This window comes from Perca flavescens, chromosome 12 (genome assembly GCF_004354835.1).
Source record: "Perca flavescens isolate YP-PL-M2 chromosome 12, PFLA_1.0, whole genome shotgun sequence".
NCBI lineage: Eukaryota > Metazoa > Chordata > Actinopteri > Perciformes > Percidae > Perca > Perca flavescens.
Window position 1 is genome coordinate 26,846,311 of NC_041342.1, and position 19,339 is coordinate 26,865,649.

A 19,339-nucleotide genomic window follows, 5' to 3' on the forward strand; every position below is an offset into this window, starting at 1 on the left:
TCCTACTAGCAACATGATTATATATGCATATTCCCTTTCAGGGAGTTAAGCATTTAATTACACCTCAGTTATTAGTATGGAATTAATATCTCTAAGCTCTGCTTACATATTGTTTAGTAATATAGTAGTATAGTTTGATGTGTACATATTGACATATATGATTGGCTGGACCATGGATTCTTAAGTTGATCCAAACTAAATTTATATTTTGATTCTCGGTCTGGATATTACCTGATGGCGATGTCATGTCGTAATTGTACTTTGTTTTTTATTGTTGTTTTTCTAATAGGGAGGAAAAACTAATACTTTTATTCTTAGTAAAAAAAATAACTTATATCAGTTCATCAGAGATGAATATATATATACACGCCCCTAGTAATTATATGTAATGGTGATACTTGTAAGGGCAAGCCAAATAATTATGCAAAATGTTGCCTGTGCATTGGGTCTTTTCGAGCATGTGCACAGTCAAACACTAGCAACCTCCAAACAGCCTGTGCAGATGAAAGCGGCTGTATCCGTGTGCCTTAGCTTTTGGATGAAAGCCTGACCCCCCCAGGAGCGTGGAGAGCACCGAATCGACCTTTCTTCCTGCCGGAGGAATAGAAGTGGTAACCACATACAGTATCGATGAAGTCAAATAAGTCACAGCACAGTACGGCAGATTATAACACAACATGCTGCCAGCAGAGTAAGGCAAGGAAAAGACTTCTCTGTAACCTCTGTCATAATGAGGCCGTGAGGTTTTTCGGCCCTGATGGATCACCCACGTGCAAACACATGGTGCGTTTCATTGCTGGACGCCAGTTAATAGAGTGACTTTGGTTTAATGATTACAAATACTGATGCCTGGATGTTTTGTATAACTAGCTGCATAAATGGACTGTTCTTAAATAGTGCTTTTCTAGTCTCAACAACTACTCAAAGCGCTTTAACATTGTACAGGAACCATTCACCATTCACACACATTCATACACTGTGGCCGAGGCTGCCGTACAAGGTGCCACCTGCTCATCGGATAATCAGTCACACACATTTACACTCCGCAGCGTCGGGGGCAACTCGGGGTTCAGTGTCTTGCCCAAGGACACTTCGACATGGGACCAAGGGCCAAGGATCGAACCACCGACCTTCCGATTGGCAGGCAACCGCTCTACCACTGAGCCACAGCTGCCCCTAATATTAGGTAGCTTAGATAATAAAATGGTGGAAAACTTTACATTGTAGTACATCAGACAATAAATACTTCCTATATAAATATAAGATAAATATAAGATATAAACAGGAGGATGAGAGAAGATGCTCAGGAGGATGAGAGAAGATGCTGCCATCAATTCTGAGGGTGTCACGGAAAATGTAGTCTATATTGACGATGTTGCATTTCCAGGATTGTTTAGGTTCCGCCGGATGTCCCTCATTTCAGCAGGATGTTCATTACCTTCCTTTTTCTCTGTATTGGCATTTTAAACTCCGATCGATAAATCCAGACAGCTAGCTAGACTATCTGTCCAATTTGAGTTTTCTGTTGCACGACTAATACAACTTTTGAACGTACACGTTCCACCAAAACAAGTTCCTTCCCGAGGCTATTTTGCAGCGGCACCATGGCTCTGTCCGGCGCTTAGTGCCGCCCAAGACAACTGTGATTGGTTTAAAGAAATGCAAATAAAGCAGAGCACGTTTTTCTCCCATCCTGGGACTAGCCAGCCAAATTGGTGTTTCAGACTGTCACACATAGTTAGGGATGAACACTGTACGCACCTGGTAGGTCTCATTGTTGGACACCAGTTCAAAGATGGGCGCGGCCTTGGTGATCTGCAGCAGGACAGGCTCGGACTGCTGCCGCCCTTGCACCACCCTCGGGCTCATGTGGCAGAGGTGACAGGAGCGCGGGCACTGGCCCTGGCTGTTGCAGTCCATACGGACACCGGCAGCCATGCGCTTCGCACCCGTGTCCAGCAGACTGGCGATGTACGCGGGGTAGGTCAGCGTCCTCGGCTCCTTGTCACGCTCCTCAGACTCCTCCGAAGGCGAGTTGCCTGATAGAAGGGAGGAAATTTATTGGTAAGCTCTTTTTTCATCATACTTTTTTATATATATATATATATATATATATATATATATATATATATATATATATATATATATTACTGTAAACCAGTAAGATGAAACCAGGGTCTTCTACTCAGTTTTCTTACGGTAACAATAGGTTGCACATAAATTACTTCATTTTAGTCAATGCAGAAATGTATAATGGAACAATACTTTTTACTCCACAACACATACTGTATACATCAGGCTTAGATGCTAGTCATTCATACTTGTCATATGTTTTACACACAACTGTAAGACAGGTGAACTCCCGCACAGCACTTTATATGAGACAACGTTTTGGTTTGTTGAGTTAGTTTAACTTTTGTATTATATAAAAATGTGACTCAAACTGTAATTGTGTGTCAGACAGAGTGAGATATCCACTTGCGAGGGGAGCTAGAGAGCAGCGAGAGAGGGAAACATGTTTAATGCAAAACTATTTGTCTTTTTTCAAAAAGGGGGAATTTTTTCAGATTACCATTTTGAGAGACTGCTTGGCTGTGAGAAAACACGGGCAATTTAAAAGCTCTAGCACCAATTAGGGAATAGGCTTGTTGTGCGAGCTGCCTCTGATGGAATACAACTCAGGGTTATGAGCCACAAGCTCATGGACCAAAATGTGCACAAGAATGAAAGCAAAGAGAAGGCACTTTTTGTAAGAGTATAGTATGAATAATTCCACCGCTTTAATGTTTACTTTTTGTTTCACAACTCCTTTAAAAGTAACCTTTTGCACTTTCCTTTTGTTTTGTATTAAATGTAACAGAATGTGCATCTATATTTCAGTGCTTTGAGCTGTATGCTTTGTAAGAAGAGGAGTCATCTAAATAAAGGTTATTCTAATAATGTAAGATGGGATAGACGTACAAATCCTCACACTTAATACCTCAAAACAAACATTTGTCATACACCCACATTAACTTGCCATTAAAAAGAGATAAAAAATCTCAGTGTTACAATAACAATATTCTGTGTTTGCTTTTGGGTGCACGTGTGAGTAATTAATGCCTTGTTAATTATACCTCATCTCCAACACATCACTCAAATATACACACACACTTTATTTTGCATGATGCCTATAGAGTTTCAAAGGTTTTCCAAGTAACAGCATGATTAATCTTCGTGATCTTAGAATTATAAGGTTCTATCTCCACTTTTGGCTGAAATTGAGTTTTTGACATAATCTGATCCCTTAGGTGTTTATTAATGCCTGTGTGGTGTTATTTTTGTAAAAAAATATTTTCTTGGTTAGTTATTAATAAAATAAAAAGGTTCCATCTCACAAAATAGCTGGTATGTAAAAACTTTGATGCTCAATATCTCAGAACTACTCTAAACGGAGATAGAACCTTATAATTCTAAGCTCACGTACTGTAGTTACAGTCCGTTTAATTCAGCTTAGTAAAAGGTCATAAAATTAATAAGGGATATGGAGATAAATGACCATCAAAATATAAAGCTAAAGAACTCGAAGCCACTATGTGCAGATTTTGTTTGTGGTTATAATATCTTTACCATTGTCCAAAGTTTTTGTCTTTTGCAGAATACATTGTAAATGAAAGCCCATTCATCTTAAGGGTCCTGGGTCAGATCTGCGTGACTTAATATTGGATAAAAACAGGCCCATCAAACCTCGCAAAAAGAAAGTGAGACCCTGAGCCAAGCACACATTGGCGCTCCCTATAAAGCATCAAAAGATACAAAGGAAATAAATGGTAAATGGACTGCATTTATACAGCGCTTTTCTAGTCCATTGACCAGTCAGTGTGCTTTAAAACACATGCCAACATTCACCCATTCACATACACATTCATACACTGATGGCAGAGGCTGCCATGCAAGGTGCCAACCTGCTCATCAGGACATTTCAACAGCGACTCTAAAGAAGCTGGAGATCGAACCAGGAACCTTCACTCAAAACGCAGTAACAAAACAGCAACACAAACCCTGTTTCATATCAGAATGCTACAGAGACAGAGAGAGACCATGGTGCACCTGGGCCCCTTTATATAAATTAGCAATCAGACCACAACCAGAACAGGAGAAAGAAAAAAAAATCAAACAAATGTCACATGGGAGCAGTGGGAGAACGTAACAACCCACAAATATCTAATATGCTAAACAATGAGAAATGACACCTTGGGAAATTTAACAGTCAGGTGTAATGAATAAAAGACTCCTTTGAGACCACAGGCAGCTGCCTCCACATCCATTAATAGACTGGAAACAAAATAAAAAGCTGTATTTGTGTGTGTGAATAGGTATTATCCATGTGCATATGTCTATGTACATCCCACCAAATCTGAATATTTTAGGTCTTATAATATTGTTCATTTGTAATGCCCTTGCTAGTTGTGGGCCTATTTGCATGTATTGGTTTATGTCCTTGACAATGTTAGCATGCAGCTTCCAAGCTCTGTGATTGGGTCACTGAGAAAAATCGACAGATAAGCCTTTACCAATCAGAGGAGTGTGTAGGTAAATGAGGTCGGTTGGAGGGGCGAGTCACATCATCTTGACCCCTGGGCGGCATTGGTGTGCGTGTGTGCAAGCATAAAATGTCTGAGAAGCGTGTGTAAGTGGGTGGGTAGAAGTATATTAATGAAAAATAGAAAACACCTAGGAAGAAAGAAAAACTATCTAAAAACCAATTTGTGTGAAAAGGTGCACGGACGCGTGTGCACATTTGCATTCACAGACTGATTCATCTGTACGTTGCCAAGGATGTCAATGTCCTTGCACTCCTGACCGGCCAAACTTTAATCTATCCCTGTCAAACTGGCTCACTTCCCATTAATCAGCTCTCATCATTCTATCTTCACTTGCAACCTCCTGGCAGATGGAAATTAAATGTGGCAGTTATATTAGGACAGCTGGGTTACTTTTAGGGCAAAGAAGATTGGCAATGATTAGTTCGGTTTAGTTTTGGTTTAGTTCAGTGTTAGCTGGGACCATGGGGGGAAATTAAAATGAACGAGCAGGCCGGCCTGAAGACACCTGATAATCAAACATACACAATACTGTATATAATCAACTAAACCTTCGGGAATTTACTTTAAATTTGAAATTTAGGGGCTATACAAAGCCCCTATATATATATATATATATATATATATATATATATATATATATATATATATATAAATAAAATGTATGTCCTCAAATAATACTGTTATTTCTTTTAGAAGAAATGGCACATTAATTACACATTCTGAATTATTGCTGAATTTAATACACTCAGGGGGGTTGCTGTGAGCTAACAGTAAAGGTAATATTAAAAGGGATAGTTCATATTTTTAAGTTTTAGTTTTTTTAAGCCTAACCTAGCAGGCAGGAGTTATGGAGCTAAGCAATGTACTGCAAGAGCAACAGTTTAACATATTTCAGCCACCTGAAAAAAACAAAAATCAATATCAATTTAAGTCTATTTAGAATCATTTACAGCTTTATCTTGCCGCCAGAAAGCCCCGCTTAAATTACGCAATGGAACAGAAGTTGTTCTATGCTCTCCTCAAAGCCACCAGACTCCATTGACAAAAACAGTCATTTTATCTCACAGAACACAGGATTTGCTGGTCTAACTGCTGCCTTGATCAGTTAGTTTGTTTGTGGCATTGTGTGACTTTGGTTTCAAAGGGTTAGGAACTAACAACACTAACAAACAAACAAGGCTTTTTAAAGACTTTATTCAGCTTAAGAAGTAGGAGAAATTACTGGGTTCTATACCAATACAAAGGCGGCCACCATTTGTAACTTCAAAAGAAAACTGGCAGTCTGTATTTCATAAAAGCCCTCCAAAGAAGGATTTTACTGTTTCAATGTGACTTCTTAACATTATCCACTAATAACACACAAGTGTCTACTTCAATTTTTTATATTTCTCATAAAAAGGACACGTCTGTTGTTCTGCACATGACGACTGTTGTTCCCTTTAACATAGAGGGAAAATGGCCCTCCAGAACATTCTGTGAAAAGCCTCTCTGAGAGTCACAAATAAACATCAAGAGCCATGTTGGACTCACCCAACCAGATCCTCTGGTGAATAGCTGGTTGGGTATCAAACTCCTGGGGTCGCTAACTGCTTAATGAGTGTTTATTTCTTGACATGCTGCTTTACTGTTCTATGAATTTCATTTCAAACTGATAAATCTTGTCCGAATTGACGCATAGCATGTGTCCATCACCTGATAAGTGGCCTGAATAAACTGACTTCATGCTCTCCTCTTTCACATAAAGTATCTCAAGATAAAAGAAAATAGCTATTTTAATATGTGACTCACGTTAACAGGCAGAAGTAAGCACCTGGCCTTTAAAATCCACATACATATTGTACATAATGTGGTGTTCAGGGATACGGTGCATGATGGTGCAGGATATTATGGTTTCCTGTGTATGGATCTCTCCATTATAAGTACTTGTCTTCCCAAGGTGAAGTGTGGGTTTTTGCTTGGAGGTAAAAATGTTATTTTCTTTAATACTCATGCTGTTTTTTTATGTCACACAAAAACCAACAAGAGAGGAGCATCTTCTTCTTTGAACCTCGCTTAACATCTTCCTCCCTTTGCCATTCTCAGCTTTTCTTCATCTCTTTTTACAGCATCTCCCTTTCCTCCTTCACTCTCTCTCTTATCAAGTAAAAAGCACAATCACACCTATTTTCACAATGCACATACATGTGTGGTACAGCAGGTGTGAGGGTGGATAGCTGTAATATAATATTCCCTCTCTGCATCTTTCTACTAAAGACAAGTAAAATCTCTCTTCTCTCACATTTCCTGACACTTTCTTTGCTTTTGCTTTCTCCTTTAACTCTCTTTTACTCACTTTCTCACTTTCCCCCTTTTTTCTTCTGTCAGTCTTTATCTCTCTTAAGTTCTACAACGTGAATTCACACACTTATCTAAGCATCTAAACTGCTGTCAACTTCAACCCATGAACTCAAGCACACACCTGCTTTTAGGGGAGACTAATGCATAGCAGTATATCGCTTTGAAGAGAATAAATCACAAAGAAAATACATACACATTTACGCAAGCACACATACACAAAGCTCATTAAATGTAATCTGTGTGTGACAGAGTCAGGTGCCACAAAGGGAAGTGATGACGAGACAAAACACTCAAAAAGAACCTCCATATCCTCCTCCTCCGCTTCGTTCTTCCAGAAATACAATTTTGGATCCAATCTTTGCTGGACTGCACCAAATTTGATCTAAGTTTATTTCTGACGACAAGGGGTTGAGTACCCCGGTGAGCCTGTGTAAACATATTTCATTTGTTATAGAAGTGCTGAAAGTGATTTCCTGTGCCACATGCAGGCTCATTAGAAACACCCCCCCATCTGAGTATCCCCACCAAGGCATGGATACCCGACCCGGGCTTTAATAAAAGCTGGCTTTCCACACAAAAACGTAGCCTACATGTGTCATTAGTATGAGAACAAAATGAGATTTTAACTGTGTCGAGCTCGGACACTAATTTCTTAATGCCTGTCGGGCTCAGGCCGGGTTCGGTCATGGCTTTGTCGGACGCGGGCCGGGCTCGGACAGAAAAATTTGGCCTGATCTGGACTCTAATCCCCACCCACGACTTGACAGCTACCTTCGCAAAGGTGCACCATATTTGTCTCGCAAGCCAATTACAGCCGACTGGGCTTTTCAGGAGAGCTTAAAGAGACAGGCGGTCTGAGAAAAAAGATTATTTACATTACATTACAGTATAAACCTGAAATACAAGTATGAACCTGAATGTGAGCATGATTTGTCTCCTTTAAGTCTGAGTATGACAATATTGTAGGAGTTCAATACTAAATCAGTGGAGCACTTTGCAATAACACTGAAGTGGTGCTGAGGGTTAACATTTTAAAATGTTTATCACAACAGAAGACCTGGACACAGCCTGAAAACCAATCTTTCATACCAGCTGAGACCTAACAGGCATCACTAAACTGTAGACACAGGACAGATGCATGATGGGAAACTCATAGAATGAGCATGTATTAGAGTATATACTAACCTGTGTGTGTGTGTGTGTGTGTGTGCGTGTGTGTGTGTGTGTGTGTGTGGGTATGAAGCTGGGGATTTGGTGCTGCTTTGATCCATGCTTTACCAAGTGGAATGACTCATCATCTCTATAGTACACAACAGATGGCACTCAGAGCTGTTCAGATTCCTATAACACCTCTCCACGTACCCCTGCCTCCCACACTCCCCAGTGAGAGGTGACTCCGGTTCATCCGCTACCGGCTGACTCGGGTCGGTCCTCCTGTTTACATAAATGAAGTATACGTTCAAGTCTATACATGTTTATGGATACGAGCCAGAAGAGAAGAAAGGGAGACACGGGGAAAGAAAGATCCATTTAAGCATGTTGTAATATATGACAGCGTTTTTGTGAGAGCTTTCATTTCCTGTTTATTGCGAGCGAGCGGATCCTGCCCATTATGTCAGCTTTCATCAGACTTCTTTGTGAAATGATGACTGATTAAATCATCATCGATCTTTGTGATCAAAGGGCTATGACTTCAGCCTCTGACACAATCAGCCTCGTTTTTAACTGAGGCTTTTAAACCTATTGCCTGACTCTGTGCTCCTGCATGAAGCCAGCTCTCCTCCATCCTGTGTAGAATACCATTTACTATGACTCCACTGACTTCAGTAATTACTCTTTTAGCCACTAGATGATGCTAGTGGATCACTGACATGGCATCGAATTTTGGAAAGAGGAGTTATCGATGTACATGCTCCACTGTTCAGCAGACAAAAGCAGGGCAAATCCTACCTAACCTTTCAAATGTGCTTGGCCGAGATGACTATTATATGGTTATGGAACGTAATCATGAGCTCCTGCTGATCTGAGAATGTCGGAAATCAAAGCAGGCAGTAGCTTAGTAAATGGGAAAGCAGTGAGATGGAAAACTGCATTAAAAAGGGGGAGTTTTGGTGGGATCACGCCTATTGTATTCATTAGGAGAAAAATGATAAACAGAATTAGAAGGCAGCAAAGAGGAAACTGTACGAGACGCAGATAAACAAATACTCTGGGTATGCTGTGTGTCTGTCAGTGATATACATTCTAAACTCCAAACCTGTGAAATGGAATACATCAGAGTGCTTAAACAAAACTGTGTGACATGCAAATCTTCCGAGATGTGTTGTGCAGTTTTGCTCCACGTGTGTGCATGTGCATGCGTGCTCCCAGGAGATGCAGCCTGGGATTGCTCTGTTTGCATTCTGCAAATTGCCCACAAAAGTGTGAGGGTGTGGGATTGCGCAAAAGGTGAGGCAAAGGCAAAGGAAAGACGTGCGATTGTCATTATGTGTGTGAAAAAGAGGGAGGGGCAGGAGCAAAGCGAGAATGTGTATGATGTTGTGTAAGTGCGAAAAACTGATGACTGACGGAGAGAAACGTGTGGGTAGTGTGGCAGGATATGCATTGGCATGTGTACGCTCTGCAGTGCAACAACACTTGATGTGAATCTATGTCAGCAGCACAAAGATCCACTTCAACAAGACAATCAGCACCGACTCAAACTCCCGGGAAGCTGAATATATATATATATATATATATATAAACTACTGCTAACTGGCGACCTGCACCTCAACGAGAGAGCCAAACACATTTCCTATCGTATTAATTTACAAATCGCTAATTTACTGTTGGAACAGCTAATTAACCTGGGGATTTATCACTAACCTCCCATTAAGGACTCAGTAATAGGGAAATAATGAAGCTCAGGATTTTAGTCATTTGCTTGATACTTTACTGGTAATCACTAATCTGTTTACTGTGAGGAATGGCTACTTTGCATCAAATGGCAGTTATAACATGTCCGCAGTCAACAAATACTTTATTACGACAAAGAAAACATACTGTCAGAAGACTTGTATGCAGTTGTCTGTGTTATTTATCTTTCAGAATGAATAAAATATATCAGAAAAAAAAGAATAAAGTAGGCAGGCATATTTGAATGTTTAGACAACTAAAGGAATTACTCAACTACAGGGCATGCTGCGGTACACTATTCCTTGTTTAGCTGCTGGGTGTTTTCAATAGTTTTCAAAAGGATGCACTGCAGTTGGGAGAGGCTTTATGTGTGAATGGTGCTGACTGATGCATCCCACACCATCAGGAGGTCCAGTGTGTTTGCTGCAGGCCAGATATGCTAAGTGATCTTCTGAGCTGGTAGTGCAACGCTCAAGGTAAAAAAAATGATTCGGCTGGCACTGGTTTACGTTGCACACACAAATAAAATCACTCATAAAATCTGATTGTAAAGGCCTCTTAAAACATTTTCTCAATCAGCTTTTGACTTTGCACAATGGGATCTTATATGAACATGTACTTATCTGCCAAAAATAGAAATAATAATACTATAAAAATAAAATTATCCCCGTTTGTGTTTATGCCTTGGCACTTGTCACTGATTTGAAGTGAACGTAGTTCAGTTTAACTGAGTTGGAAAAAAGGTGATGTCATGTAATATGAGGTAACAGTTGTGGGGTTGTTTGCCTATGTTGCCAGGCCACTTTCAATCAAATCTGATTAAACTATGGAGCATCCTGTTGGCCTAGTGGTTGGAGGCATACCATTGACTTACACGTACATTGAACTACAGTGTCCCTGGTTTGTTTCCGCCGGGGTTACTTTGTTGCATGTCTTACCCCTTTGCACTGTCTGCATCTACAGGGTCACTGTCTCATGAAGGCAAAATGTCAACAAATAAACACAAACATATCTTATCAAACCACAGCCACACAGTATTCATGAAGCAGATTAGCGGACTGCTTTTTGTTTTTCTGAACTTTTATTGTCGCTCATTTGAATCATGAATTATGTAATATTATAGAGAAATACTTAAGATTTGAAACCACATTTTCAGGGGCTTTAAATCTGAATCTTAAAAGAATGGATCATTTAAAAGATACATTTATGTTTTTTAATCTGGTCTGCTTTACTATTTCATAGGGAAACCATCTGGATCCTCATGCTCATGTCCCCTCCGCATATTTCACCCTCACAGCTGTAGAAACTTGGTTGCTCTGATTACAGTTTCCTATATGAGAGCTCTGGAGACACGGATCTGGCCTCTGAGTACAGAAAAAAAAATTATTTGTGATTATGGCTTTTCAGAATAACATACCATGCAATTCTGTCATCATAGGAAAAGTGGTGCCCTATTTTCTAAGTGATGTTGACTTTTAATACATTGTATCGCTGTCTGGCAATGACACATTTCCACCCACCTGCTTTTATGACTATTTTAATACTATTTACAAAAATAGAAATACCAAGATTTTAAGAAAAAAAATATCACAAATACCAAATTTCTTTTCTTAGCTTAGGTGGAAAAGTTGGCATATTAATAAAAGGAAGGTATGATTAAGGCTGATGGAAAGGATTTATAAATGTGTGGGTGAGATAGAGGTGAGATTTCAAGACCCATTTTGGCATGCATGATTCTGTATCGCAGAAGAAAAAAACCTTCTCTTATTCAGGCATGGATCAACAGATAAAGAAGATTAAAAATATCTGGTCTTACTTTATAGCCAGGAAACGTCACAACCTAAAGTTCTCTTAAAGTTCAACAGTGTTTTAATGCAACAATACATCTGTAGCATTACCCTGCAACCCTACATTTTCTTTTACCTTTGCAGGCTTTCACAACCCTTCAATGTGCTTTATCCGGCTTCATCCAACCAACCAACGTAACTAGCCACTCAAAAACACACAGAAGTTGACTAGAGCAGCATCAGCCATCAAGGCTCCTGAAGCCCTTGATGGGACCTTTATGTTTAAAGCAGTATGTGGAACATGGCACGCTGGGAGCAGCCGCTGTTTGTCCAAGTGCTGATTAGTGCTGCTGACCGCGGCCTGACAGGCCCATTAGTGACAACTCCTTCATGGATGCTGAAGGGGCCCAGTAATGCTGTCCATCTGTCAGTGTTTTTTTCTACATGTTTTCTGTACATGTTCATCAGCTTCACCTTCGTAACTTTGTGTTCTAAGGTCTCCTCATTCTTCTTTATTCATGAGGTCTCTATATTTTTCCCTACAACTGACAACCTGGGCTATCTATGGGACACTTTAATAAGGCACCTGGGGTGTTACACTATCCACTAACATGTTCCCATTGGTTTTCACTGAAGTTGGCATTAGCATCAGGCTTCTTGAGCTATTGATGGCATTCCTAGCAGCCTGGAATTGTCAGTGGTGATAATAATTTGTTAAAAATGGTCAAAGCACCAAGCTAAATACATCATTACCTAGAAACCATTTCGTTCATATCCTACTATTTTGCAGCAGCAAGTACATTTTCATGGAAAAGTAATATGTTTTTAAACAACATAATGAGGAAACCGTAATGAATGTACAAGTAATTTCAATCCTTAAACCTTTCCATCTTAAAGTATATCCATTTTTGTAGATGCAACAGTTGTTATACTAATGCCATTCTTCACACGTGTTGCATTCAATTATGAATAGTACAATAGTCCCGTTATGACGTCTCACTGACGCTGGCACCTCGCAAAACGTTGATAGTACGCATATCTACATTGCGTTGACTGACCTTGTTTCCTTTTGGTTTACCAAAATATCCACTCCTGAAATACAATATCCGCTTGTAGCATGATTAATATTTTTATTGTGACACTCCATTTGGTGAAGTTTAGGGAAGGATCATGGTCTTGGTTAAATATTAAAAAAAGTCATCTTGAAGCCTGAGACAGGACATGTTTACTTGATTAACATTTAACAGAAAGCCACTGTCACTATAATTTGGAAATCTGGAGACCGCCACAAAGCCAGAAACTGTGGACCCGTAAGCTACTGACTGTACTTTCAAAAGGTTGTTGAGAAAGATGTCATTAACAACTTTTTTTTTTCAAGCAATTTTGGTTTACATCACATACAGTTTGGCTTTAGAGCAAATTATTGCACCGAAACAGCTACCTTGCACCTAATAGAGCAATGTGTATTGTAAGCCAGAATCTACCATACTGTGGGGATGCAAATGTAACCACTGTCAGGTGTTTCATTTCTACCTCTGGTTTATCTGTCTTTGTCTCTAGTTCCTTTCTTTCTATCCACCTCATCTGCTGTTCAACCTGGGTTTGTTGGTGTCTTGGCCAAGAGCAATTTATCATTTTATCCTCCTGCATGCTTCTTTTCTCTCACAGATCTGTGGAATGTTGCAGGCTATATTGCAGACCGGTGTGAGATCGCCTGCTACTAAAGACCAGAGTAATGGAGTGTAGCAAAACGTTTCATAGCTGCTAGTGGTTTCCAGTCTCTTTGGGTTGTATCGCTGTATGGGAGGAGCTCTAAGAGGCTTTTAATGAACCTCGAATCCAGGAGAGAGACAACTGAATAGGGTGTAATAATTTTAGAAACTGCAGGTGGCTGAGAAATAACATGAAGCATGACTAGAAAAGGCCAGGTTTACATCAGTGAAATAGCGCTGCCTGAGACCTTACAAGCCTGAATATCTGTCACCGACTACAAAACAACTCCTCTTGACTGATGACCTTTCCTTGCTCTTATACACAGAACTTCAGACTTTGTCTAACGAATTTTAATTTCATGTTCTTTTTTACTGAATTCATATACACTCAACTAAAGAATTTTTAGGACACCATACTAATACCGTGTTTGACCCTATCCTATCAACATGGGCCAACATTTCTAAAGAATGCTTCCAGCACCTTGTTGAATCAGTGACACAAAGAATTAAGGCAGTTCTGAAGGTGAAAGGGACCCCCCACACCATTATACCACCACCACCAGCCTGCACAGTGGTAACAAGGCATGACAGATCCATCTTCTCATTCTGTTTACACCAAATTCTGACTCTACCATCTGAATGTCTCAACCGAAATCGAGACTCATCAGACCAGGCAACATTTTTCCAGTCTTCAACTGTCCAATTTTGGTGAGCTTGTGCAAATTGTAGCCTCATTTTCCTATTTTTAGTGGAGATGAGTGGTACCCGGTGGGGTCTTCTGCTGGTGTAGCCCATCAGCCTCAAGGTTGTGCGTGTTGTGGCTTCACAAATGCTTTGCTGCATACCTCGGTTGTAACAAGTGGTTATTTGAGTCAAAGTTGATCTTCTATCAGCTTGAATCAGTCGGCCCATTTTCCTCTGACCTCTAGCATCAACAAGGCATTTTCGCCCCCCAGGACTGCCGCATACTGGATGTTTTTCCTTTTTCAGACTATTCTTTGTAAACCCTAGAAATGGTTGTGCATGAAAATCCCAGTAACTGAGCAGATTGTGAAATACTCAGACCAGGCCGTCTGGCCCCAACAACCATGCCACGCTCAAAGTTGCTTAGATCACCTTTCTTTCCCATTCTGACATTCAGTTTGGAGTTCAGGAGATTGTCTAGACCTGGAAGACACCCCTAAATGCATTGAAGCAGCTGCCATGTGATTGGTTGATGAGATAGTTGCATTAAGGAGAAATTTAACAGGGTTCCTAATAATCCTTCAGGTGAGTATATTTTACATTCTAGCCTACTGTATTTAGAGAGAACATGCCTTTTTTTCAATCTTGCAGTGTTATTTTTTTACTGGTTTTTTATTTTGATATTTTATTGTAGTTGGCCATTAAATTTTCATTTCTTCCTTAAAAAAAAAAAGTCTCATACATACGCTGAGGAGTGCTTATTGCGTCGTATCTAACGCTGAGAGACAGTGACCATGCATCCTTATTTTATTGTTTTGCATAAAAAACATGAGATCTTCAACTTTTCGAATCTGATAACCAATTGTATGTTGAAAACTATCCAAACTATATCTTATTCCGAAGCATTTTAACAATGAAGTCATACAAATATAAACTTTGTAAAAATAAGAGCAAGTTGAGATCAAAAGGGGGTTCCGGGATCACTTTCTCCGTAATCTACTATGTCATGCCTTATATCACTGGACACTAGAAAGTCCGAGCTTTTTAAAGACACATCAACGCACCTCAAACTTCACATTTTACAGTCACACTTACACTTTACAGATATCAATCTATGCTCCTGTTAAAAATATTTCACCAAGGCTTATGTTATTTCCACCAAAAATGGCAGATTTAGTTACTTACATGCCTGCTGCAATTGTAAATAACTTTTGAAAAATTGTGGCGATATTGCCTTTGAAATTTAGTATTTATAATAGGTGAGGATAACATTTTTATTTTTTTTTCTTCATTTCATCTCCATTTACTCTGGAATGGTAATATAGATTTACTTACAATGTATTCATATTCCTTATCTTCCTATTATATGAGAGCATGCATATATGCCCTATGGTTGAGGAGCTATTCCTAAATAATTTTGAGTCTGTTATTTCAGGCGTTTTTTTCCGTGTGATACAATACTAAATAGGAATAATTATAGTCAAACACAGCCATGCCACAAGAAAGTTATTTAGTATTAAAGTGCTCATATTATGCTTATACAGATTTTCATTACCTCCCACTTATCGTTAACAAGAGCAGAACACATGAAAGGTCACAGAGCTATTGTGAAAATTGCTGCTGAAATGGTGTTTAAGGCGACGTGACAGGGCCACAATACATTAAACTCAAATAGCTTCTAAATAAATACAACATTCAGATGTATGAAAAACATCTAGTGCCATTATGTCACACATACAGTATATGCAAATCAGATTTTATGCAGCAGTGCACCAAAAGTAGAAAGAAGAAAAGAAACTAACAGGTAACAAAACCTCCTTTGTAGAAAGGCCCAAGCTTTTTGACACTGACTGCATCTGATGAGCACAAATAAAGAAATCAGCATATATTTCTTAGTAATATATCACCATGTGAGAAAACAAACAAACAAGGCATTTGCATTATTGGAGAGCCCATTTCAAACCTTGCTGTCAGCAGGTCTGTATTTCACTTAAGTCTCCAGTCTTTATTCACAAGCACTGTGAACACTTTATCAAACAGATCCAAAATGTTGTATTCTCTCACTTTACACAACCACACTAGGTACACCAGACAGCACTGTGGAGAATCGCAGGATGGTGAACACACACACACACACACACACATAATAAAAATGGTTTACAGAGAAGGCATTTAAAAAGTGTAATTTTCATAATTGCGAAATTTATGATGGTCACCTAATAGTGGTGGCTGATCTTTGCAGATTCTCTTAAATGGATAATTTCCCTTCTACATGTGTAGGGGAGTAGAGACTGACTCATCAAGTGACAAGAGAAAGATAAGATGAAAGAGAATAAACTTGAGAGCCAAAGCAGCTTCTGTGGAAAAGAAGATAATGAGGACATAAAAAGGATTAAAACTTAAGAAATGAAATAAACTATATGGACAGGCAAGTTTGCAAAGCTGTCAGAATAATATTTAGTCTTTAGTGTAAATAGCTGAAAATATTCTAAATATAGCATACATTTAAACAGATATCGATTTTTCTAGGTGGCTAAAACAGGTTTTGCTGTGTCAACAACATTGCATTGTCCATGTTACACCCTCCCACGAAAGTTCCATGAAAATCAGGCCAGCAGTATTTCTGTCATCCTGCTGACAAACAGACAGACATATAGGTGAATCTACAGTTATCTATTTGGTGATTTAAAGCTGAGATGAGTGATTTTTTTCAAAAAACCTTTGACAAAAATGTAGCGCCAGTCTTTTATGATTAGTAGTTTTAGTCTAATGTTCACTGCGTCAACAGCTTTCCACTTTGCATGAAAGTGCCAGGCAATGTGCTTGTGGAGGTGATCTGTCAACACTGAATAACTACGCTGAAGCTGCTGAAAGAAATGTCTCTCCCACTCATCAACTATTCACAGAAATAATTTGACTGTCAAAATAAGTACAACTTCTTCTCTTAAGCAAAAAAAAGAAGAAGCCCATAGCAGTGACAACTTATTTATGTCAATGACAGTTTTTAGAAAAAAAAAGTTGTAAATTCAAATACAACTTGATGGCTATCACCTTGAACATGCTTACTACAGGGACTGCTCCAGAAATGACTCTCCATCAGGCTTGTTCATGTGTCTTCTGGAGTTTCCACTTGCATGACACACACACACGAGAAAAAAATTCACCACTGAAAGGTGAGGACCATAAAGGTCGACTACGCCATGGGGGGGCATTTCTTTTTTTTCACACCGATAAAGATCAATTTGAGCGTCTGAGGCTGTTGGTAATAAGATATAAGATGGTTGTAGGGGGACTTGTCTGCCAAAAATCTATAGCAGGTGCCATCAATTTTACCCTGCCAACTGGGACTGAAGAGTGAAGAATCGACAGCGCGCACACGCGCACGCACACACACACACACACACACACACACACACACACAATAATAAAATGGTTTACACCTGTTTCTAGTTCCTCTGGGATCTGGCAGTGTGGAGCTATGTGTTGGGATATTTTTTATTTGAAACTTTTCATCTACATATTTATTCTCTCACTGTTATTCTGCTGTGGGTGCCCATGCAGGTGCATTTGGGGCTAGGCCCTTATCTCTCCAAATGAGAGTGGCAGCTGGCATTTTCTTCACACGGAGATTACAGAGAGGGCGAAGGGAGGGAAAGTTTTCTTCGCACTACTTTTATCGGACACGGCGCTGACCTTCACGCTCCAACCACTAAACTCTTGCCTCATCCAAACAAGCTAAGAGAGAAATTGAGAAATGGAGGATAAAAGTTCTGTGAAAGGCATCTGAGACTTTTACCCTTTGGCGCAATCTTTAACAAAATCATCCGCATATCAAACCCTGTTAATCTCAGACAGAGCCAGCACAAATGTCAGACAATTGGAAAAACTGTATTTCAGAGTAATTGAGATAATCTTATATTTAGATTTAAAATCAGACTTGTCTCAATGAGCAATTTAATCATGTTTGGAGCATTGTTTAGCTATACAAGGGAAATGCCTGTTACAGTACATATCATGCAGTGTTTATTTTAAGCTCGGAAGTTTCAAGAAGACAAAAACATCTAATTTCAAGTTGTAGTTTTTGGCTTGCATCAAGGCATTCTATTCTCAGCTTGTTCTTGGGACAACATTTCTAATTTCAGCTTAAGTCTTTTGTTTCCTATTAGTTTATCTTTTCAGCCTGTCACATTCCATTGCTAAGTAGTGCTTCAGATTGTTTACATCCCATCTTCAGTAATACAATTGACAAAAGTATAGTCTCAGAATCCTCATTAGACCTAACATCATTAGGCCGGCTACACACAGGCTGCGTGGCGTGAGCGTGTCAGCTGCGTGGCATGTTCCCATGTTAACAGGTTAGAGCTTGCACACTGCCTGCGTGACACGCGGCTCGAAACACGCAAGCGTCACGCGACACGCAAGTGTGTTGGAAGCATTCCCAGGCAAAATAGAATAGGAAAGTATGTTTCTATGTCATTTTGACACAAATACATATTAATAAATGACATGTTGATGTTTGAAAGTCTCTAGGTTTTGACAGAAATGCAGATATAAATGTAATTAAAAAAAACAAAATTATCGATTTCAAATATTGCACCCGTCAATACAGAACGAAATATTCGGTATCCTATTTTGCCGTCAATACTGCAGACGTTGTCTTTGCTGTAATCAATTCAGTATATATTTATGTTTAACGCCATGCAGCCAGTGTGTAGCCAGCCTTAGAACTAACATCCTATTCTGATGATGAAAGTAATATCACATATTGTGCATTTGGAGCAATAGAAAATGGCGTCATCGATGTAGCTGCGCGAGTTAAAATAGTTCACCTCAAGCGATCAAACAAAGATACTATGAGTAAAGTACAGCTAAGGCATTTGAGGAAACGTCTCTGGGGACCTTGAATATCTTAAGCTAGTTTTGTTTTAATCCACCCAATAGGTGATGAGATATTTCAGTCGGGACCAAAGTGGTGGAACCACCAATCAACATTGCAATGGCCAGAGCCACCTCACCAGATTTCAGCTGGCATAGTGGCTCAGTGCTTAGCACACACGCCTCCCAATTTGAAGGTTATGTGTTGTGGTTGTGTCTTGCCTGTGTGTTTTGTTGCTTGGAGATGAGGTTAAGGTGCCCTGTGGAGTTTTCCTGTAAACTAACAAAAGTTATGTTTACACCAAAATGCATTGTGTACGTCCTTGAGGTCTTGTGTGCCTTTCCTTCCACATAAAACATTTACAAAGCCAGTTGTTCAAAATCCAGCATTGTTTACATCCATGTTTACTACTTGCTAGCGGACTTCTTCTTCTCTGTGCAATAATGCATATCTCGGGTGTTA

The 19,339-nt window shown here is 39.5% G+C and overlaps 1 protein-coding gene across 4 annotated transcripts in view; it reads right to left on the reverse strand.

The window, feature by feature from the left end:
• The window catches only part of astn1 (astrotactin 1), a 435,006-nt gene that overhangs the window by 58,705 nt on the left and 356,962 nt on the right, over positions 1-19,339 (reverse strand). For all 4 annotated transcript variants that reach the window (XM_028593761.1, XM_028593760.1, XM_028593759.1 and 1 more), the window contains one exon: positions 1,762-2,039. In XM_028593761.1, the coding sequence (XP_028449562.1) occupies positions 1,762-2,039 (278 nt within the window). The remainder of the gene's footprint in view (positions 1-1,761; positions 2,040-19,339) is intronic.